General features: G+C 47.3%; 2 protein-coding genes and 1 pseudogene across 2 annotated transcripts; all 3 read left to right on the forward strand.

Annotated features, from left to right (window-relative positions):
- Positions 1-670: 670 nt before the first annotated feature.
- Positions 671-3513, forward strand: LOC124657268 (quinone-oxidoreductase QR1, chloroplastic-like). Its single transcript, XM_047195847.1, has 4 exons — positions 671-955; positions 1037-1178; positions 3274-3362; positions 3454-3513. The coding sequence occupies exons 1-4, from the start codon at positions 671-673 to the stop codon at positions 3487-3489; spliced, it is 552 nt and encodes a 183-aa protein (XP_047051803.1). The 3' UTR covers positions 3490-3513.
- A 3385-nt stretch (positions 3514-6898) lies between these two features.
- LOC124654475 (chloroplast envelope quinone oxidoreductase homolog) lies at positions 6899-8957 on the forward strand. Its single transcript, XM_047193471.1, has 4 exons — positions 6899-7030; positions 7122-7263; positions 7761-7849; positions 7945-8957. Exons 1-4 carry the CDS (start codon positions 6959-6961, stop codon positions 8650-8652), a joined length of 1011 nt encoding a protein of 336 aa, XP_047049427.1. The 5' UTR covers positions 6899-6958; the 3' UTR covers positions 8653-8957.
- An 11542-nt stretch (positions 8958-20499) lies between these two features.
- LOC124657269 lies at positions 20500-21597 on the forward strand (annotated as a pseudogene).
- The last annotated feature ends 1185 nt before the right edge of the window (positions 21598-22782 follow it).

The raw sequence follows: 22782 nt of genomic DNA on the forward strand, positions 1-22782 counted from the left end.
TTAGTATTTTATATTTAGGCTACTTGTACTGCTTTTGGTGATTATTAAAAAATCGGTGGTATTTTTGTAAAATGAATGTTAGGCTTTGTATTTTTGTATTTAATCTTCTTCCACTACTTATTATCGGTCTTATGCACCTTAGCTCAGAATATGCCAGGACTCTATGCTTTTATCTTCTTGATGTGAACTTTTGGGTTCAATAAAAGTGCTCTTTTGTCCAGAAAGAATATAAAACTGTGATTTTGTACCCAAAAAAAATTGACCATGTAACAAATTCCGAATATTGACAGATATTTTTCAATATTGACAACCCCTGAGCCCACTGGTCCAAAGAAAAACCTCCCCTGCCGGATATACATGTCTCTCCCAAGTCCCAATCATCTAATCCCAACCTCTTGTCCTCACAAAATAATTATATGTGAAATAAACTAAAAGAATATGTACTTGTTTATATTTTATGCTGAAATTACATAATTTTATTTTGCTTTTCATGATTAGATATGGTACAAAATTTGTATCATACTTGTGCCTGAAACCTGTGATAGACTTACACCGAAATTTGGAGCATTTTTTTTCTAGAATCAGTAAAACATTTGGGAGAATTACCATAAGAACTACAGCCTAACACAAGCAAAAGAAATGAAAAGGTAGAGAAAAGCCGAGACGAAACATGTCCAGCGCCACGGTGTACCCTCCTCGGCTGGGCGACACCGTTGGACAGTTAGCTGATGGTTCAGGCACCCGCGAGGACGGCCAAGTTCCGTCCACGAGTGCCACCAATATCTATCAGCATCAGCGCATTGACACCACCCACCTGTCTCTCTTTCTTCACTCTCTCTTCCCCTGTTTTCCTCTATTCCGCACGAGCACGCAACAGTCCGCGGCCATGGCGACTCCGAGGACTATGAAGGCCGTGCAGTACGACAAGTATGGCGGAGGAGCGGAAGGCCTCAAGGTACGTGCGCTTGGTTCATCAACGTCGACGCAGAGATGAACTGAACTGAAGTACTGAACATTACTGGTTGATTTCATTCAGCATATGGAGGTGCCGGTCCCGTCGCCGAAGAAGGGCGAGGTGCTGCTAAAGATGGAGGCGGCCAGCATCAACCCCATCGACTGGAAGATCCAGAAGGGCATGCTCCGGCCCTTCCTCCCCGGAAAGTTCCCCTTCACGCCAGGTAATCTAGCTTCAGGCTGTTGGAACTAATCTTGTTAGTTAGCAGTTTATCATATTTTCGTTCTGTCATGAGTTAGCTTGGGGCTGTGCATGTACGGTACCAAGTTAGTTGCAAGGCTAGTTAGTAGGAGGAGAGATACACATGTGCCTGCGTGCCTGCGTGGATTAGCATTAGCTGATAGATAGGCAAGGACTTGGTAATCATCCGTTGGGCATGTAGTGCCTAGTCCAAGTCGTGAGAGTAGGGCTAGGAGTTAGTGGCGTGAGTAGTGCATGGTAGTTGCGGCTGCATGCACGGTGGAGTAGTCTTCACTCACTTGTATAAATTGCTGCTTTGAGTTAATGAAAGGGGCCTGCGGGCAGAGCAAAAATGTAGTCTGTAGTCACCAAGGAGAAGTCTCTCTAGCAAAGCATGAGCGTTTTCTCTCTTGGTGTATGCGTGTGTGGTGTGTGTCCTAGAGAGAAGGTGAGATTGAGAGGATGAAGATGTCATCAAGAATACCTGTGTGTTCTTCTCCACCATATATGTATGTGTGTTGTATCTTGGGCAATTCTGTCATTTGGTATCAGAGCAAGGTGCGTTGAGGTTGGTGAAGGTTCATCGTCGCCGAGCTGCGTCACGAGCGACAGCGCGCCGGCGGCGGCAAGAAGGTGATGGTTATGGCATGGAGGCCATCGCCATGATGAGTTCATCGTTCGTGTGTGAGTCGTCGAGAAGGTGCGGCATCGACGACAACATGAAGGTGAGTCACCGGCGAGTTGCGGCACCGGCGGCGAACATGCAGCAGCGAGCGCGTGACGGCGGCGTGCTCGCGGTGAAGGCGTAGGAGGTGCGTCTATCGGCGAGGCCAATAGCGACGGCGGCAATCGGTGTGCAAGATGGCATTGGCGGCCATCTGGGAGGTGCACCGACGACATCGACGACCACAGGCTTCAAGGGAGAAATAAGTAATAGCAAGATTTGAGAGGTGATTGTTGGAACAAATCTTGTTATTACTACTAAGTTTAGAGTTATTACTACTAAGTTTAGAGTTTCAGCATGTTTCATTTTGATTTTGTTGAAGTCTGCATGTAGTAGTAGTCTCAGGCTAGGACTGTTTATGCATGTCATCATGGTGAAGTGGACGGATCGATCAGCAATGTTGCGAGCTGATCGGCGGTCAAGAGAAACCATTAGTTGCGAGTACATGTTGTATTCAGTCAAGTCCTACACTAGTTTGAGTCCACCGTCAGTGCATGTAGCTAAGGATCTATACGTTGGGCGAGCCGAGAGACTAGCGCTATATGAGCTGAGTTAGTTGTGGCATATACGTGATGTTGATCCATAGAGTGGCTGCATGCGCGTGTGGGCAGTTAGTGTTAGTGGTCTACTAGTTAGTTGGCACAAGTGCTGAACGTGCGTGCGTGCAGTAAGTGTGGAGTAGAAGTCGGATCAAGCTGGTGTGTGGCTTGACCGTGTGTGCGTGGGTTATGTTATAAAAGCATTGTAACCTCAGTTGTTTCAGTCGAGAGAAATACAGAGAAAGAGGCAGACGTGTGTTGCCGAGAATACCTGTGTGTTCTTCTCCACCATATATGTATGTGTGTTGTATCTTGGGCAATTCTGTCACAGGCTGGCACATGGCTATCGAATTCAGTATCAGTTTCGTGATCAAAGTTTGCTGCCGCAACAATGGCCAAACAGAAACCGCATGACGCCGGTCGGCTTGCTGATACTGGAGATATCATTTGTATGGTGATTATGATCCAGGGCCCTGTCACAAATGACAGACATGCTTTTCTTTCTGCTCAACTTCTTGAACTGACTGAAATCTGCAGCTAAATCGGAAAAGAAGCTTAAAATGGGTACTGATTCAAGCAACTGTTGTAGAATTTAGACGTACGACAGAATTCCTGAAAATTTACATCATTGTAGTATACATCATTGGCTATCTTTAAAATTTTGTTTTAAATATTTTAAAACTTTAAAATACAAATTACGAGTGTTAACAAATAAAAAACTACGCGTAGTTCGGCCTCTGTTTTAAATTTTCCGACATCCCTCTATTTTGCTAAGTGCTCATGCAAGAACTCTTTGCCATTTGGGAAACATGCAGTTGGCGATCTAGCCGGCGAAGTCGTGGAGCTGGGCAGCGGCGTCACCGGCTTCAAACCAGGCGACAAGGTCATCTCGATCAGCTTCCCGGTAAGGACGACGCACCACCACCGGTAAGGACGGAACAAGCTCGTAATCGCGAGGTGAATCAGATGAGGATGGATGATGAGGCTGCACGTAGGTTTGCAGAGGAAGAAGTGCGCAGGGAGGCTCGTGAAGCGGAGAGGAAGAGACTAAGGAAAAGAGCTGCTGAGACGCAAGTGGCAGAAGAACGCGGCGACAAGTCTGGAAAATGGCCACGGTGGACGCAGTGAAAGTAGAGTGATGTGTCGTACTGGCTATGTATCTTAATTTCAGTTTTAGTTTGTCGTTGTATCTTAAATTCCGTATTTTAATTTCAGCTGCAATGTATCTTAATTTCAGTTTTAGTATTAATGTGAAATGAATTTGCCGCAAAAAATTTGTGTCCGAAATTTTGGCTCAATTGTTTCCCGTCGAAATTCGCCGCCCAATTTTTGCCCGCCCAATTTTCCCGCGATTTATTCCCGCCCAAATCTCCCGCCACTTTTTCCCGCCCAATTTTTCCCGCTCACATCTTCCCGCCGAAAGTCATCCCTTCTAGCCCATAAAAAAACCCCACCGTTTCCTTGTCTTTCAGTGTATTCTCTCAATAAGATGGATCCCCCATATAAGAATCCCCCCATTTTTTCAACGAATTCATGGCCGAACATCTTTTAGACAGTGCCCGCTATGTGATGAGGGAGAGTAAGGTAGAGACCTCCGAGGAGTTCATCAGTAGCGACGCCTTTCTCGGTAAGGTGGGTAGGAAATTTGAGACTTGGTCTTATGGATATCCAGTCAAGAAGATGTCAGCTCGTAGCCCACGGGAAATAAGGCGTGAGCTTATCAGGTTGAATGAGAAGTGGAAGTCACTAACATGGAAGAATGAAGAAGATAGGGGAAGGGATTTGAAATATCCAGAACGATGGGCGGCTAAGAGTGAAGACGACGATGATATCTTCGAGCCTAGCACCAAGGCAAAGAAAGTTGCATCGTCGAAGGGCAAGAGTGTCAAGTCCTCGAAGGGCAAGAGCGCTGCACCGCCGGTCGTCGACTCGGACGACAACTTCGAGCCTAGCACCAAGGCCATGAAAGCTGCATCGTTGAAGGGCAAGGGAAAGGGTGTGCTGTGTTCTTAGTGTTCTGTTAGCAGTAGTCATGGATCTTGCACTATGTTGTAGCGTTGGTGTACCGTTTAATTTGTTAGAAGAGAGGTATGTTGCAGTAGTAAGTTGTATCTTAATTATCGCTTGGTGTACCGTTTAATTTGTTGGTGCTGCTCGGTACTCGACAACATTCGAAGATCGGGTGCATGTGAGAGCCGAGTAGATTCGACGTAGTTTGTCCTAAAAACGATGTGCGAAGGAGGCGTGGTGCTCATACCGTCCAAGAAGTGGGCCGGAGGAGAGAGAGCGTGTATACTGGCGACGTCATCTTGGAGCTCCGCCGTCAACTCGGCCTACAATTGTGAGCACAAATTAGTAATGTGTTGGCAAAATGTACAATAAATAAATTTGACTTACAGCGTGATGCCGAATGCCTGAAGTGGAGTGACGAGGGTAGGTGTCCCACTGTGTCGAGGGAGCCCTCTCAACTGGGTCACACGCCTGGCTCAGCCAAAGTCGTGTCCTACGCATGTACGCTCGCAAGTAAGGATGTCAATTTTACCAACGGGTACGGGTACCCGCTGGTACCGTACCCGCATGGGCAGGGTATGGGTACACTTTTATGCCCATGGGTAGTACCCATACCCTGCCCGTTAAGTCATGGGCAGGGCACGGGTATAGCCTCGTACCCGCGGGTATACCCATACCCTGCCCATTTATTGTCAAATTCATACGTGACACGTCTATTTTTGTTGACTTATGAGTTAGAACATGAGAATGTTATTTTTATATTATGTTAATTGTTATGTACTCAACTACCTGTTACTGAGTTGAGATAATTATTTTTTTAATCAAATTTGTTATCGATAAATTTAAAATTGTGATTGACTTGTGTAAAATTTAACCTACCCATCGGGTACCCAATGGGTACGGGTACCCGCCGGGTATGGGTATGGGTAAAGTTTCATACCCATGGGTACGGGTATGGGTAGAAGTTTGTACCCATTGACTATATGGGTATGGGTATGGTATTACACTACCCTGCCCATACCCTGCCCATTGCCATCCTTACTCGCAAGTACTGCTGAAATTCCTGGAGATCAAACAGCTCCCTAGTGAACCATGATACTTCCGGCGCATTGGCCCAACCCGTGATGTATGGAGCCAGGACCTGTACCCATCCAGCAGCAGTCTTGTTCGCTCATTTTCTGTTTAACCTAAAAATGCATGTCGTCAATGATTGTTTAATTTATGTAATAACTTAGGACAAAATTAAATTGTACTCACGCGTGAATGCGTGGTGGTAGAGGAACGGTGGGAGGTGGTGGCTCGATCAACTGACGCTGTCCAAATTGTCTCATGACCCTCTGATGCGACATCTCCTCCACGAAGATATCGAAGATGATCTTTGCCTTCGTCATCCAGTAGGTCCAATCTTTGGTACACATGTTCGATATACCGCCTGGGTATGCCCCGTCGCGGTGGTCCTCACTGTATGGCTGTCAGTTGACATCACTCTCTAGTAGTAGGTTAAACTACTCTGTGAATGCTGAGTAGCAATTCCTTAGCTGATTATGCCCAAAAAGTCTCTGCATAACATAACATAACTATGTTAGTGTTACATTTTATATAACAATATAAAACGGAGTAAATATTGCGTATACCTTCCACGATGTCCATAGAGAACCAAACGTCGGCATGTCGATGCGATCCGCGCCGTACAACTCGTCTGTCGGCCAAGACCCACCACCAATCTCAGGACGGCCGATGGGAAACCTCGCCCAGGACCAGAGCTGCAACAGGAGTGGGCAACCAACGATTCCAGAACCCTGCAAGGTGAGCTAGCAACCCTTACACATACCTCGGTACGTAGCGGCCAAGACCGCAGAACCCCAGCTCCTCTGTGTGATGTGCTCGCTTCGTGGAAAGCAGATGAACTGAGAGCTGGAGGAGGAAGAAGAGAGTCGAGGCAGCAGCGCGCTCGGGCGAGGCCGCAGCGCGCGCGGACAAATTTATTCTCCCGCGATTCGGAGTCACGCTGCCCAACTCGGGGTCACCCTCCCCGAATACCGCGCATCGGGATTCCGGGCCCCGACAGCATCTGCTCCTGGCGAGGAGACATGCCGACATGGGCCGCGCGTGGCCGACAGGCACTCTTCGGGGTCCAAGTCCTCGACTTTGGCCTCGCACGCCAGATTCCCTCCGTTTCGGGATTCGGCACCCCGATTTCTCCATTTCAGTTTCACACACCCCGATGGTGTATTATTCGTGTAAAAAATGAAAATCGAGTATTATTTCTGGATTTAATAAAAAAAAGTGTATTATTTAAAAAAAAAATCGCCAGCGGCACGGTGTACCCTCCGCGGCTGGGCGACACCGTTGGACGGCCAAGTTCCGTCCACGAGTGCCACCAATATCTATCAGCATCAGCCATTGCACACCACCCACCTGTCTCTCTTTCTTCACTCTCTCTTCCCCTGTTTTTCTCTCTCCCGCACGAGCACGCAACAGTCCGCGGCCATGGCGACTCCGAGGACCATGATGAAGGCCGTGCAGTACGACAAGTATGGCGGAGGAGCGGAAGGCCTCAAGGTACGTGCGCTTGGTTCATCAACCTCGACGCAGAGATGAACTGAACTGAACTGAACTGAAGTACTGAACATTACTGGTTGATTTCATTCAGCATGTGGAGGTGCCGGTCCCGTCGCCGAAGAAGGGAGAGGTGCTGCTCAAGATGGAGGCGGCCAGCATAAACCCCATCGACTGGAAGATCCAGAAGGGCATGCTCCGGCCCTTCCTCCCCGCCAAATTCCCCTTCACGCCAGGTAATCTAGCTTCAGACTGGCACATGGCTATCGAATTCAGTTTCAGTTTCGTGATCAAATGCTGCCGCAACAATGGCCAAACAGAAACCGCATGACGCCGGCCGGCCGGCTGATAGTGGAGATATCATCTGGCTGGTGATCATGATCCAGGGCCCTGTCACAAATGACAGACATGCTCTTCTTTCTGCTCAACTTCTTGAACTGACTGAAATCTGCAGCTAAATTGGAAAAGAAGCTTAAAATCGGTACTGATTCAAGCAACTGCTGCAGAATTTAGACGTACGACAGAATTTCGGAATATTTATATCATTGTAGCATACAGCATTGGCTATCTCCAGAATTTTGTTTTAAATATTTTAAAACTTTAAAATACGAATTATGAGTGTTAACAAATAGAAAACTGCGCGTAGTTCGGCGTCTGAATTTAAAATTTCCGACAACCCCCTGTTTTGCTAAGTGCTCATGCAAGAACTCTTTGCCATTTGGGAAACATGCAGTTGGCGATCTAGCTGGCGAAGTCGTGGAGCTCGGCAGCGGCGTCACCGGCTTCAAACCAGGCGACAAGGTCATCTCGATCAGCTTCCCGGTAAGGACGACGCACCGTCCAATGCTGCCATTCCGTCTGTACCCAAGAGTCAAAACCCAGTGCTCTGAGTTCTGACTTGTGACACGTGGCTGCAGAGCGGCGGCGGACTCGCCGAGTACGCGGTGGCCCCAGCGGCGCTCACGGTGGCGAGACCGCCGGAGGTGTCGGCCGTCGATGGCGCCTGCCTGCCGGCCGCCGCCAGCAGCGCGCTCCAGCTGCTGAAGGCCACGGGGGTCAGCTTCGACGGCACGTCCAACGCCACCGGGCCGAAGAACGCGTTGGTGACCGCGGCGTCCGGCGGCGTGGGCCACTACGCGGTGCAGCTGGCGAAGCTCGCCGGGATGCACGTCACGGCCACCTGCGGCGCGCGCAACGTCGCCTTCGTGCAGGGCCTGGGCGCGGACGAGGTGCTGGACTACAAGACGCCCGAGGGCGCGGCGCTGCGGAGCCCGTCCGGCAGGAAATACGACGCGGTGGCGAACTGCGCGGCGGGGGTGTCCTGGCCGGCGCTCAGGGCGGTGCTGTCCGACGAGGCCGGCACGGCCGCGGACGTCACGCCGGGGGTCCGCGCCGCGCTCACGTCGCTCCTGCAGAAGGTGACGTTCGCCAAGAAGAGGCTGGCGCCGCTGATGCTGACGCCCAGGAGGGAGGAGATGGAGTGGCTGGTGGAGCTGGCGAGGCAGGGGAAGCTCAGGACGGCGGTGGACTCGAGGTACCCGCTGAGCAGAGCGCAGGAGGCGTGGGCGAATAGCGCCGACGGGCACGCCACCGGCAAGATCGTGGTGGAAATTGGAGGCGCGTAGTGAGCATGAATCATTGTATGAATTGATAATACTCCAGCATGATGCGACCATTGCTAGAGATGTGATTGTGTGCAGGATTTGCTTGGAGCAATTGCAGATTTCAGTAGTTCAGCGAGGCGATGCAACTGCAGTTGTAGCCGTACTCTTATTTTTTTTTTAGAACAACGGTACATTTTTTGTGTGTGGATTGCAGTCATTGGACAAAGCAAGTCCATCTACTCAAGGCCGAGCGGTCCAGAGTAATCAGCTCCTGGTCCACCAAACAAAACCCACCAGGTCGCACACACGAACAAAGCGGCCGAATGCACGTTTTCATTTGATGATCGGACGCTTCTGATCCGATGCTCCCCCTCACTTGAAGCGTCAAAACACAACAACGGCTGAGATTGTGCGAATACAGCCCCGTATGGCCTGCGATTGTGTTGTACGTATTCCATGTACCCTCGTCTACATACTTGGTCACGTACACGAAGTGGAAGGGACATATAAAAACGTCGTGGGCTGCTCCGCCTCCCTCGCCCCACCATTCCCCCAAATCGGGAACGGAGAAAACCCTCCTCCCTCGGCCACTTCGTCTTCTCCGCTCCTTCGCCACTGCCATTTTTCTCGAATCTTCTTCTTCTCCACACATTTTGCTCGAATCGGAGGCCGATGGAGGGTAGGAGCTCCACCCCGCGGGCGGCCGCAGCTGCATTCGTCAAGAATACCGGCGTGTCGGAGGCAGATGTGGTGCCGTGCGGAGGGAGCCGTCATGGTGTGGGCGCGTCGGGCAGCGGCTTGGTGCTGAAGGCGGCGGATCAGGAGGACCAGGGAGTCGGCGGCGCGACCTTGCCGGATCTAAATGTGCAGCCGAAGGCGGAATACATTCTGGTATATGTTATCCGCTCAACTCCTCATCTTCTTTGCCCTTCTCTGGTGGTGATTAGGGTTAGATCAAACCAAACAAGAGACGAATCATAGGTTTTCTGATTAGGGTTTGATTGAACTGGACCAGATGGATCTAGCAGATTGGGCTAGGGTTTATGTCTGTTGGGATGGGGTTTTTTTATCTGGTTTGGCATCCGTATGCATTCGTAGCTATGGGGATTTTTAGTTGCATGTGAAATGCTAAATTAAGTAAGACTGATAATGTATGACATAGGAATGTATATGTTCTACGAATTAACCCTGCAGTAGTGTGAAGCTAACCAATGTGAAGAATCAAGTGTTGCAATGTTTTCATTCAGTTTCTGCACTGCAATGTTTTAATAAATGCAAGTGTTGTTATGTTGGAGTAATCAACAAATATTAAGACAACTTCATATGTTAGTAATCAAAATAGTTTTGTTATTAAATAAAGCTCAATAACTTGAGCAGTGGTTCTTGAATTATCAAATATATTACAAAAAAAGTTGTGGTTGATCAGTTGTTTCATTACTGTGGAAAGTAGCCTTCATTCTCTTATCCAAAGAGTTCATGTTCTACATTTATTTGCCTAACATTTATTTGTTGGTAATCATTGTAAGGCTACTGAAGTAATCTTTGCACAATTTGCACAATTTGTTGAGATTGGCCTTCATTCTCTTATCCAAAGAGTTCATGTTCTGTTTATTTGCATAATCTGTTTGTTAGTAGTAGCATCATTGCAAGGCTGCTGAAGTAGTATGTTCCATGCATTGCTTCAAAAGGCTGCTTAAGATTTTTCCCAGATAATTATGGCAGTGACATAAAATTTGTTCACTCCATTTCTTTTCTAAAAAATACTTTGCACTCATAGGTTATCTTCAGTTTCATCAATTAGTATATGTAGTTACTATAATTGTACATCACTGCACTCTGAATAATAGCATGTGTACCTAATATTTGACAATGTTCTATGATTGTAATGATTGCAGTAAGATTGCACTAATAATTTTTACTATATGTGTAATGTTGTCATGATTGCAATTTAGATTGACATAATGATTTACTTCATATACTAGTATATTAATTGAAATGGAATGATATCACTTGTATATAGTACTATAAATTGTAATTATGCAGAGTTATTAGTTCCCAAAGTAATTGTACTAGCATTATCCGTTTGATAATCATTGTACAATTAATTGCAAATTGTGTACTCTTTAATTAATTTACAACAATGCATCATTGAGTTTATTATTTGATTAGTTTTCCCACTTATTTTTAAAATTAGGCAATGTGAAATATGTATATATGAACATTGTTTTAAAATTTATTCTTATCAGGTTGGTGAGACCTCCTCTGTCTGCAAGAGGAAGTATCAGGAGTTGGATGACTCGGAGTACTCTTCCCACTCTTCCCGCGAGATCGAGTCTGAGGACGCCGTGTCGGTAAGCTAATTTTCTGAATATTGATTGTGCATGGTTGACAACATTATTGACCTCATTGTTGTACAATAGTTGTGATGTATGATTGTGATATTTTGATTTGCAGTACAACTCATCTTCAATAGATGCTTCCTCTGATGCTGAAGTCACCAAGTACAATGAGTTGTCGTACAAGAAGAAGGTGGAGGAGAAGATCTAGGAGGAGGGAGTGAGTTCTTACATGAAAAATGATTGGAAGTACTAATGCAAGTTCCATCCCTTCAAGCAGGTTCCTAGGGATGGTCTGCGGGAAGGACTTGTAACCCATGTGAAGACTGTTATGCCGAAGAACCGCCGCGACAAGGCGAACCATGCTGCCCTGGCCAAAGTACCGGAGTACTATGGTCAGGATTGACTGAATATCTCAGAAAGTTAGTGAACCAGTACATCATCAATAGTTATGATGATGTTAAATTATGTATGTTATGAAGAACTGCAAGTTTATGTGTGCACCTTCTGTGATGGTGGGGTAACCATCTAGAACTCTAGCTATGTATGAACTGTACCAGTGTGCTACGTGGTATGTAGCACATTGTGTTTGCTTTTGCTGATGCTTCACTTTGTTATAAGATAAGTGAAGTTATGGATGCCTAAACACTATTGTCAGCCTTTTTATTAACCATACATGTTGTGTTGGAAAAATGGTAGTCCATAAATATTATCTTGTTTAAAATTTTACTTGTTTGAAAAAATGCTAGTTTAGTAATAATGAATTCTGTACCAGTTTGATCTTTGTCATAATGTTGTCAATAGTTTAAAAAACATAGTAGAGAAGTTACATAAATGAATAGCAAGCAGCTATGTGATGAGAATAGCAAGCACCAATGTCATGAGAATAAAACGGAGTAGCAATTTCATCTGTTATTTGTATCTGATATTTCATATATGAATTTTAAAAATCGAATTTGTAAAACGTTCATATTCATAAAATGTACAAAAATGCATTGAAGGTTGGCAGCTCAACCCAACCTTGTATGTTTTCATTTTTTTTTGAATTGTCCTTTATCAAAATACTTGAAAGTACAGTGATTGATATAAAATTATAAACTTTATTTTTTTAATTTTTTCGAATAATTCTTTATATTACATGCATGGGAGAATATTAAAAAATATTAGGATTAATTAGAGATGGTCGAAAAAATCACTTTAACCCCATATTTGAACAAGTGATTTTTTGACCTCCTCTAAATCACCTCAAATTTTGCACACATGGTCTGTAACACCAAAAAAGATGGAATGTGAAGAATTTTTTCATTTTGGATTTTTTTGAATTACTAGTGGATGCTCCATGTCGGGGTGTTGCCGAAACCAGGGTTTTAGGGTCAAAAATGGGTCTACCATGGCCTATTATAGATCTAACCACCTTGGATGGGGCCAATATTTGGCATAATTGTGCATGGTGGGGTGCCCCACCCTTTCTACCTTGGTTTTTGTGGGTTTGTTGTGTGGTGCATGGTGATCCCATGGTTGGGAACACCCGAAACCAGGATTTTAGGGTCAAAATGGGTCTACCATGCCCTAAAATAGATGTAACCATCTTGGATGGGGCCAATATTTGGCACACTTGTGCATGGTGGGGTTCCCCACCCTTTCTAACTTTATTTTTCTTGGTTGGTTGTGTGTTGCTAGGTGATCTCATGGTTGGGAGGTGCCGAAACAAGGGTTTCAGGGTCAAAATGGGTCTACCATGGCATAAAATAGATGTAACTACCTTGTATGGGGCCAATATTTGACACACTTGTGAATGGTGAGTTTCCCCACCCTTGATACCATGTGTTTTATAGTTGGTTGTGTTTTGCATGGTGATCCCATGGTTGGGAGGTGCCGAAACAAGGGTTTCAGGGTCAAAATGGGTCTACCATGGCATTAAATAGATCTAACCACCTTGGTTGGGGCCAATATTTGGCACACTTGTGCATGGTGGGGTTCCCCACCCTTTCTAACTTTGATTTTTCGTGGTTGGTTGTGTGTTGCATGGTGATACCATGGTTGGGAGGTGGCGAAACAAGGGTTTAAGGATCAAAATGGGTCTTCCATGGCATAAAATAGATATAACCACCTTGGATGGGGCCAATATTTGGCACACTTGTGCGTGGTGGGGTGCCCCACCCTTGATAACTTTCTTTTTCTAGGTTGGTTGTGTGTTTCATGGTGGTCCCATGGTTGGGAGGTGGCGAAACAAGGTTTCAGGGGTAAAATGGGTCTACCATGGCCTAAAATAGATCTAACCACCTTGGATGGGGCCAATATTTGGAACACTTGTGCATGTTGGAGTGCCCCACCCTTTATACCATGTGTTTTATAGGTTGGTTGTGTGTTACATGGTGACCCAATGGTTGGTAGGTGCCGAAACAAGGGTTTCAGGATCAAAATGGGTTTGCTGTGGCATAAAATAGATCTAACCACCTTGTATGGGGCCAATATTAGGCACACTTTTGAATGGTGGGTTACCCCACCCTTTATACCATGTGTTTTAGATGTTGGTTGTGTGTTGCATGGTAATCTCATGGTTGGGAGGTGCCGAAACAAGGGTTTCAAGGTCAAAATGGGTCTACCATGGCATAAAATAGATCTAACCACCTTGAATGGGTAAATATTTGGCACACTTGTGCATGGTGGTTTCCCCCCCCCCTTGATACCCATGTGTTTTCTAGGTTGGTAGTGTGTTGCATGGTGATCCCATGGTTGGGAGGTGCCGAAACAAGGGTTTCAGGGTCAAAATAGGTCTACCATATCATAAAATAGATCTAACCACCTTGGATGGGGCCAATATTTGGCATAGTTGTGCATGGTGGGTTGTTACACCCTTGGTACCTTGCTTTTTCTAGGTTGTTTGTGTGTTGCATGGTGATCCCATGGTTGGGAAGTGCCGAAACAAGGGTTTCAGGGTCAAAATGGGTCTACCATGGCATAAAACAACCACCTTGGGTGGGGCCAACAATTGGCACACTTGTGCATGGTGGGTTGCCCCACCCTTGATACCATGTGTTTTATAGGTTGGTTGTGTGTTATACGGTGATCTCATGGTTGGGAGGTGCCAAAACAACGGTTTCAGGGTCAGAATGGGTCTACCATGGCATAAAATAGATCTAACCATCTTGGATGGGGCCAATATTTGGCACATTTGTGCATGGTGGAGTTCCCCACCCTTGCTAACTTGCTTTTTCATGGTTGGTTGTGTTTTGCATGGTGATTCCATGGTTGGGACGTGCCGAAACAAGGCTTTCACGGGCAAAATGGGTATATCATGGCCCAAAAATAGATCTAACCACCTTGGATGGGGCCAAAATTTGGCACACCACTTGTGCATGGTGGGGTGTCCCACCCTTGATACCTTGCTTTTTATAGGTTGGTTGTGTGTTTCATGGTAATACCATGGTTGGGAGGTGCCGAAACAAGAGTTTAAGGGTCAAAATGGATCTACCATGCCCTAAGATACCAATTTTTCATTCAGCTTCACAGTCATCTGCGTCCCACAGTTGCATCGAGACAGCGGTCTGAGCCTCCGGCTATGTCCATCTTCGGTCATCAACTTTGGATCACGCTCACCTTCCCTCGAACACACGAAACGCCTATAACACCTATGTTTCGTACTTTTTTTTGCTATATCTGACCTTATCCAATCTGATGTTGAATCCATTATCTTTGGCATAGCTGTTGTAGAATACAAATGCAGCTTCTTCACAAGGAAAAGTCATCTCCTTTATCATCATGTACAGCTCCGTCATATCCTCTGCTTGACAAGCTTGACTGAGGTTCGCATCATCACCATCATCAACATGGGACTGTCACATGAAAAACATAACAATCAAACTCTATTTTTTATGTGTCCATAAATAAATTGGTTTCCACAAATAATTAACCAATACATACCTCCATGTTGTTCGATGGCTTTGACTCCCCAGAATGTTTGCCACCTGCTGACTCATCATAAAAACAATTCTCCATGTCGGATTCACCATAATAGTCATACACATTTTCAAGTCCAGATATTTCCTGCAAAAATTAATGATAACAAGTAAATGTACCTCATTACTATTTCCTGGTAATCTCATTTCGTTGCATATCAAATAACAATTACAGTCCATGTACCTCATTGTTGTTTTCCTCTAACGCGACCTCACTAATCTCTCTCTCATAATCATTGTCAATGTTCATCTATATATTCAATATAACATGACAATGTTAAAACATTTATCGTTCTGCATTTGCTTTCCATGAAAAAGTTGAATATATCAAAGACACTTACATTAATATTTGCTTCCCTCCCATGCTCTGAGCTCATGGAATTATCTAGCCTTGAACCAACAAAAATATTCTTACTCGCTGACAAAGATTCATCACCAAGCCCCGTTCTAGAATTATCTGACTCATCTCCATGAACTCCAATGACAGGAACCTTCTCTACCTCACAAACACAAGACCTCGTCTCATCCATTTCCTAGGTACAACAAAAATCACAAATTCAGTACATCCGCATGAAATTCTACCAGAAGTTAAAATGATCCAACACAAGGTGAGTGATCATGTACGTACCTACCACTCGATGCGCCGGAGGAGTAAACCTACCCCTACCACCAGGGTCGATCGATGCGTCCGACGAGGAAGAAGCTAGGCCACGCTCATGGGCAAGAGGAGCCGGACCTAACCCTAGCCGCACCGAGACTTATCTGGTTGGAGCAATAAACGGCGACGGCGGAGACGGCCGGCGCGCCGGCGGCGATAGATCCAACCCGGGAGGAAGAGGAACCCTACCCTCACCAGCTCGATTGATGCGTCGGGCTCGCGCTAGGGTTCCGAGGAGGAGAAAAATACTCACGACAATCGCGGCAACAGAAGGGCACGTGCACGACGGTGGATACGGCCGTCGCGCCGGCGGGAGATCCCTCCAGAGAGGAAGATCAACCCTACCCCTACCAGCTCGTGCTCACGCTAGGGTTTCCGATGAAGGAGGAGTAAAACATCTCCTCACGACGATCGCGGCAACAGAAGGCACATGCACGACGATCGACGGGATTTAGGTGGATTAGATCTTAACGGCTCACGTGACCTCATGTTTTTTTTCAAACGCGACGTACATATACCGTATCTATACATACGGGTATACATGGGCTGGATATGGGTTTGGCCGGGCCCAACGCTGAGAAAAAAAACTAAATATGACCCCTCAACTTCACTTAGGGGGAGCACCGGAGCATCCCTCTTGATCGGACCTATTATTCTCAACATTGTTTTTTGCTCGGACCTATTCTCAAAACAAAAACAAAAAATAATCTGCCCGGACTTAGATCGGCACTTTACCTCAGGAACAGCTTATATAATGTAATATGTGGTTGCTGTCAAAAAAATGTTGTCTGACCTTGAGGACAATAGCCACTAAGGACTCATAGTCATCCACGATGGCTTTCACCGCCCGACGCGTGTGGTGAAGATCAATGCAGAAGTAGGGGTTACCAATAACAAAATGACCGCCCCAATTTTCATTATGGTTCTGGCTGATTCAAGATCCTTCATGGGGTGCTTTGATGGTGGTTTTCAAGGGCAAGTCAGAACCGGAGGTCCTGGAAGATATATATGGATGTTTTTGAGGGTGTGAACCTAGCACAAATTCGGTTGGCAAGAAACTCCTTATCCGTTGTCAAGGCGACGACACAGAAGAACCTAGGCAGCTGCTATCATATTCTAGAGGAGATCAACACCGGCATAGCAGGTTTTACCGGGCTATCGATAGTGCATGAAAGTAGAGCTTTGGATAAAGAACTAATGCTCTAGCTATGCTTGTGCTTTCGTCTCCCGTAGGGTATGCAGGGCTATTCGAATGAGTGGGGGCACTTGTGGTACAAATATACTATTTTTTAAATTTTGCCATTGGACTATGAACTAATTTTACATAAAATCAAAAAATGGGGACTGCCCCCACTCTGCCACTCAGCTACACCTAGGTCATCCCCTGTATTTATGATGTTTATCCGTTTGAAGGCGTTTGTATTCACTGATTTTTGATGAATTAATAAAGAGGGCAGATGTTTTGTCTCAAGAAATTGCTTAGACCTCTATCCTAAAAAAACCTTATAAAAAACATACATGGGTCTCAACCAATTCGGGCCATGTCCCGTTCCTCCAGAATTGCTGCTGCACACGGCCCAACGTCACCAAGAAGACAAGTTGTTCGCCATCGTCCAAAGAAAATTCCAATTGTTCGTTGTTCGCTCCTCTCGCGAAAAAGACCTAGGTGATTAGGGCTTCCTACCTCCCGTCGGCGGCACCGCCGATCTGCATCACCTCATCTGGCCTTAGAGTCATGGAGGTAGGGTGTATCTCGGTCCTTGTCAGCAGGAAGGCTCAGTTTTTTGATGTTTTCCTCTATCTTTTTAGGGTTTTTTTGTCCTACTCAGGAAGGCATGGCGGCGGCGACTTCATGAAGATGCAACCCTAATCTTGGATCTGCTTGGGCCTAGGCGGGCTTCTCCCACTGGTTTTCCGTCGGTGGCGTGGGTCTCCCCTAGGCTACGTCCGCATCACTGAGGACGACCGAGATCTGACGCGGTGGTGTCCATTTCCTTCGCCATAGGTGGTCGGCCTAAGGCTGGGTTGTCGGATCGGGGGATCCGTCATCTAGTATCGGCTGAGAGTGGGGAAGACATAGTTTCCGGTGAAAACCAAGCCGGCTTGCGGGCGATGGCGGTGTTATGTGTCGTTACCTTGATGAAGGCATCGTTGAGCAACGACTATCGACCTACTCATGTTGCTCCGGGGGAAACCCTAGGATTTTTTTTCCAAACCAGACGATGGCGGCACGGTGGTGTCTTTTCTCTCTTGAGAGCATCATTTGAGTAGCAGCGCCGATGGACAAATGCTGGAGGAGGAGATGTCAAGTCATGCCTGGTGGCTGACAAGTGCTACGCTGAGTCATGCCTGTTCAGCAGGTGCCACACACGACAGATCTTCCATGGTGTTATCAACAGCAGGACAGGCAAGGACTATGTGGATCTCTGCCTAGAAGATGGATCAGCGGTTCGATGGTGGTGACTGCTTCTGAAGCGAGGGAAAATGTGCTCGCCAAGAGTTCGGCAAAGCCAATCATTTTATTCAACAATATAATACATATACAAATCATTGCCTACATATTTCAAGTAGGACCAACAGATGATCAAGATAAGTATCTCATGTCACCATATTTTTATTTGCGCCAACCTAGACACCTCCAGCACCCGCAAGGCGGCGCGGCGTCGTGCCGCGCCGGGCGGCCACCACTCCTCCCTCCCTCGACCTCCCGCATCCCAACCCCCTCTCCCGCCGCTGCCGCCCATGGCTTCATCGGGCAAAGCCCGTGTGGCACGACGACGGTCTTCCTATGTCGCCAATAAGGGGCATGGCGGCGACCGGCACTTCCTTCCAAGCGATGGTGAGGCATGGTAGAGGCGACCGAGGTGGGGCTTCGGTGGCACTAGTGGGTGGTGCAACCCCAATCTTGGGTCCGCTTGGGCCTAGGCGGGCTTCTCCCACACTAGTTCTCCGTAGGTGGCGTGGGTATCCACTAGGCTACCTCCGCATCACTAAGGACGATCAAGATCTGACGTGGTGGTGTCCATCTCCTTCGTCGGAGGTGGTCAGCCTGAGGTTGGGTTGTCGGATCGCGAGATTCGTCATCTAGTATCGGGTGCGAGTCGGGAATACATAGTTGCCGGTGAAAATCGAGCTGGATGGCAGGGATGGCGGTGTTCTGCGTTGTTACCTTGATGAAGGCATCGTTGAGCAAGGACTGTCGACCTACTCGTGCTGCTCCGGGGAGAACCCTAGGATTTGTTTTCCAGACCGGACGATGGCGGCACGATGGTGTCTTTTCTCTCTTGAGAGCATCGTTTGAGGGGCAGCGCCCGGTGGACAGATGCTGGAGGAGGAGATGTCAAGTCATGCCAATCTCATGAAGACTATCAAATGATGGAACATGACATCCATATATTTAGTTTATTTTTGTATTCTTCCAAATTCTTTACCACATGAAGACTATCAAATGATGGAACATGACATCGCATCTAACCACTAGCGATGATTTAGGTGATAGCTTGGATTTAGTCAGCGGTATGATCAATGAAAGTTTGTTAAATAAAATTATAAAACATATTGTGGGTAGATGCATGAGTGTAAACCGTGACATCCTTAGAATTGCTTGGCTTACACTTTCTCTTTTTTGTAGCTTGGGTATACGTGAACATGAGAAATTTTACAATGGCAATGCAGATAGATATCGAGCCACGGTATGAGGTATAGAACAAGGGGCTAGGGATAGGGCGGATTTCCTTACCGTGAGAGCATAAAATTAGATGTTCGCTTGTGATATTTAGCAATGCTAGACCCAATTAACCTAAGGACGAGGGGACAACAGAAGATGAGGTAGATGGTATAACTTACTATTGTGGTTTTGATGTTTATTTATGATTCATAGCAACACCAATTTTTGTGCATATTTCCTAGCGAAGATATGTGCACATTTTCATAAAAAATATTGTGAAATCTCGAGAAAATCACACCAATCGGTTAATAAGCTGAAGCAAACAAGATGAATTTGCAGATTCGGAAAACATCTAACATTCATGAAGTGGATTATGTAAAGAGAGAACACCGCAAAATAGAAGAGCCCGCCGAAGGTGGTGTTTCGGCTGCTAGGTGTATATGAACCCATTATGAAAAAATCATAAGATTTTTTTTCCAGTATGTTAAAAGTTATCAGAAAAAATTGCATGTACATCAACATGTTCTATGCTGGCAAGCAAATTTTCGGCGAATATGAAAATTATATGTGGCATGTGTAAAAAATGAAAACCTGCCGTTAATAGTCATGTTGGAGCATCGACATCTGTCTTTTATGCATGTGACACAAAAAAATGTTCTATGTTTCCTAAACTTGTGTGCAAGAATGTCTGGATGTAAATGCCACATTTTTTTGCTGTGATATTTTTTGACATTTTAACATATGTTTTTAAACGAAAGGTTCATGTGGACCCATGAGCCGAAATGTGAGGCAGGTCAACATGACTCAGACGACCAGCCAGCGGGATTCATTGACATGTGCTGGGGTGAACTGAAGGAGCGGCAACACGGGCACCGTGGGGATCGACGTCCGTGGCGACGGAGATGGCCAACCACGGAGTAAAAGTCTACGTCCGGTGATTTCGCACGTGCGAATGCGCAGTGGTCGATGGGGGTGAATTTTCTTCAGTCCATATTCTATGCCGCGCGATCGATCACCCGGACTTGTCACTGCCTCCTGGCGCAAGGGATGGAAAGAGCCGTCTTGCGCGACCACGGCACCGCGCTGCGATCCAACACCGGCGACCGGCGTGTGGCGAAGAGCCCGGCCACGTACGCTTTCTTCAGGGGCGCGCCGTCGGTTCGACCGGCGCCATGTATAAGTACATCCGCGCGCCCGCAACATTAACAATCATCAGTTCATCACGGCAGATAATTTGTAGCCGGCAACATGCCTTCGCCATCTTCTTCGAGGACGATGAGGGCCGTACAGTACGACAAGTACGGCGGAGAAGCCGAGGGCCTGAAGCACGTGGAGGTGCCGGTCCCGTCGCCGAAGAAAGGCGAGCTGCTGGTACGGGTGGAGGCCGCCAGCATCAACCCGCTGGACTGGAGGTTCCAGAAGGGCGTCGTGCGGCCCTTCCTGCCCGGCAAGTTCCCCTTCACCCCGGTCTGCGAGCTCGCCGGCGAGGTAGTGGAGTTGGGCGCTGGGGTGAGGGGCTTCAGGCCAGGCGACAAGATCATCGCCGTCAACTTTCCGGTAAGAAAACGCAAGCACCCGACGTGAGGCGCCTGCTCCGGTTTTGTTGTTTACTGGTGTTTTTTTGGTGGTCTCAGGGTAGCGGCGGCCTGGCCGAGTACGCGGTGGTGTCAGCATCGAACGCGGCGTTGAGGCCGCCGGAAGTGTCGGCAGCCCAAGGCGCGTGCATTCCCATTGCGGCGGCCACCGCGCTCATGGCGCTCAGGACGGCCGGGGTCGGCCTCGACGCCGGCAGACGGCCCCGCAAAGAACGTGCTGGTCACCGCGGCCTCCGGCGGCGTTGGCACCTTCGCCGTGCAGCTAGCTAGCCTCGCGGGACACCACCACGTCACGGCCACCTGCGGCGCGCGCAACCTGGACCTCGTTCGGGGACTCGGCGCCGACGAGGCGCTAGACTACTGCACCTCGGAGGGCACCGCGCTGCGTGGGCCGTCCGGACGGAAGCACGATGCGGTGGTGCACTGCGCGGAGGGGTTCCCATGGTCGGCATTCAAGCCAGTTCTGGCTGATAAAGGCGGCGTTGTGGTGGACCTCACCCCGCGCATCGCGTCTGTGGCCATCGCGGTGCTGCACTGGCTGTGCTTCTCCAAGAAGAGGCTGGTGCCGCTTATCGAGTCGACGAAGAAGCAGGACATGGTCGCACTGATGGGATTGGTGGTGCAGGGGAAGATCCGGGCGGTGGTCGACTCGCGTTACCCGCTAAGCATGGCGCACGAGGGCTGGGCCAAAAGCATGAGCGGCCATGCCACCGGTAAGATCATCGTGGACATGGTAGAAGACGCCGAGTGATAATGATGTACCACGAGTAGTAAGATAGCCAGACTTTGCCCTTTTCTTTTCTGCTGCTGATTTTGTCATTTCTAGCGTGACTGAAATATGGTTATTTGTAAGTAAATCTTATGATTTGAATAATAAGATTTGTGTGAAACATACAGAAGGGTTTCTACGTTCAATGAGAAGTGGCTATTTGTAAGTTGAGATGTCTATGATGATATTTTCTTTGCAAAAACAATATCATATTCCCCTTTGCAGTCTAAAGTTTCCCTACAAAAAAATCTATAATCATATTCATTACTGAAGAAACTCCACATCGCCAGCCAGCCTCCGTTCAAGAGAAGGAATCAATTCCATGCTTATTTGGATCGCCTATGAGCTTTGGCTTGAGCGAAACCGGAGAATTTTTGAAGAAAAGGTAAGACTAGACACTGCTGCTGAAATTAGCAGAACTTTGGAAGATTGGCGACTAGCTGGTGCCAAATGCTAGCAGCCTCCTTCGGGGACCTGGCGAGAGGAATTGGTTAAGAGGCATTGAAAATAAACCGCACGAGGGCTGGGCCAAGAGCATGAGCGGCCACGCCACCGGTAAAATCATCGTGGACATGGTAAAAGACGCAGAGTAATAATGATGTACCACGAGCACTGGTAGAAAAATAGCCTTCCGTCCAGCTCCATTAGTCGCCAAAATATAGGAACCGCGACTAATGGGGTCTTTAGTCGCGGTTCGGGTGGCGAACCGCGACTAAAGACCTGGGCCCAGCGCGCTCGGTGGCCAGCTGGTGGACGGGAGGGGCTTTAGTCGCGGTTGGCCAGGTCCTCAGGCCTGGCCCGAAGGCCTTTAGTCGCGGTTGGCCAGGCCAACCGGGACTAAAGGCCCATCCCTATAAAAGGGCCTCAGCTCACAACACTTAGCCATTTGGTGCCACTTCTCTTCACAAGCTTCACAAGGGGGTGTAGGTTTCCTTTTGGTTCCTCTTATGCACACAAGGTGTTTGATAAAATGCCCCAAGAGCATGAAACAAACATGATATGAAGTGTCGGAGCCACACTTGAGCTTCCTCATTTATTTTTTCCTCCTCGATCGCGGTTAGCAACTTGAACCTTTCATGTGTGTCATTGATAAAATATGCATGTGTGTAGTTCATTGTTTAATTTCTATTGTTTATAGCTAGTTAGTTTAACAAATGCATGATGGTT

Source organism: Lolium rigidum, chromosome 5 (genome assembly GCF_022539505.1).
Source record: "Lolium rigidum isolate FL_2022 chromosome 5, APGP_CSIRO_Lrig_0.1, whole genome shotgun sequence".
Taxonomy (NCBI): Eukaryota; Viridiplantae; Streptophyta; class Magnoliopsida; order Poales; family Poaceae; genus Lolium; species Lolium rigidum.

Coding starts and splice junctions, on each gene's coding strand:
- LOC124657268 (XM_047195847.1), top strand. CDS start 671: ATGTCCAGCGCCACGGTGTACCCTCCTCGGCTGGGCGACACCGTTGGA. Junction 956..1,036: donor GAGGAGCGGAAGGCCTCAAG/GTACGTGCGCTT, acceptor GATTTCATTCAG/CATATGGAGGTGCCGGTCCC. Junction 3,363..3,453: donor TCATCTCGATCAGCTTCCCG/GTAAGGACGACG, acceptor GGCTGCACGTAG/GTTTGCAGAGGAAGAAGTGC.
- LOC124654475 (XM_047193471.1), top strand. CDS start 6,959: ATGGCGACTCCGAGGACCATGATGAAGGCCGTGCAGTACGACAAGTAT. Junction 7,031..7,121: donor GAGGAGCGGAAGGCCTCAAG/GTACGTGCGCTT, acceptor GATTTCATTCAG/CATGTGGAGGTGCCGGTCCC. Junction 7,850..7,944: donor TCATCTCGATCAGCTTCCCG/GTAAGGACGACG, acceptor ACGTGGCTGCAG/AGCGGCGGCGGACTCGCCGA.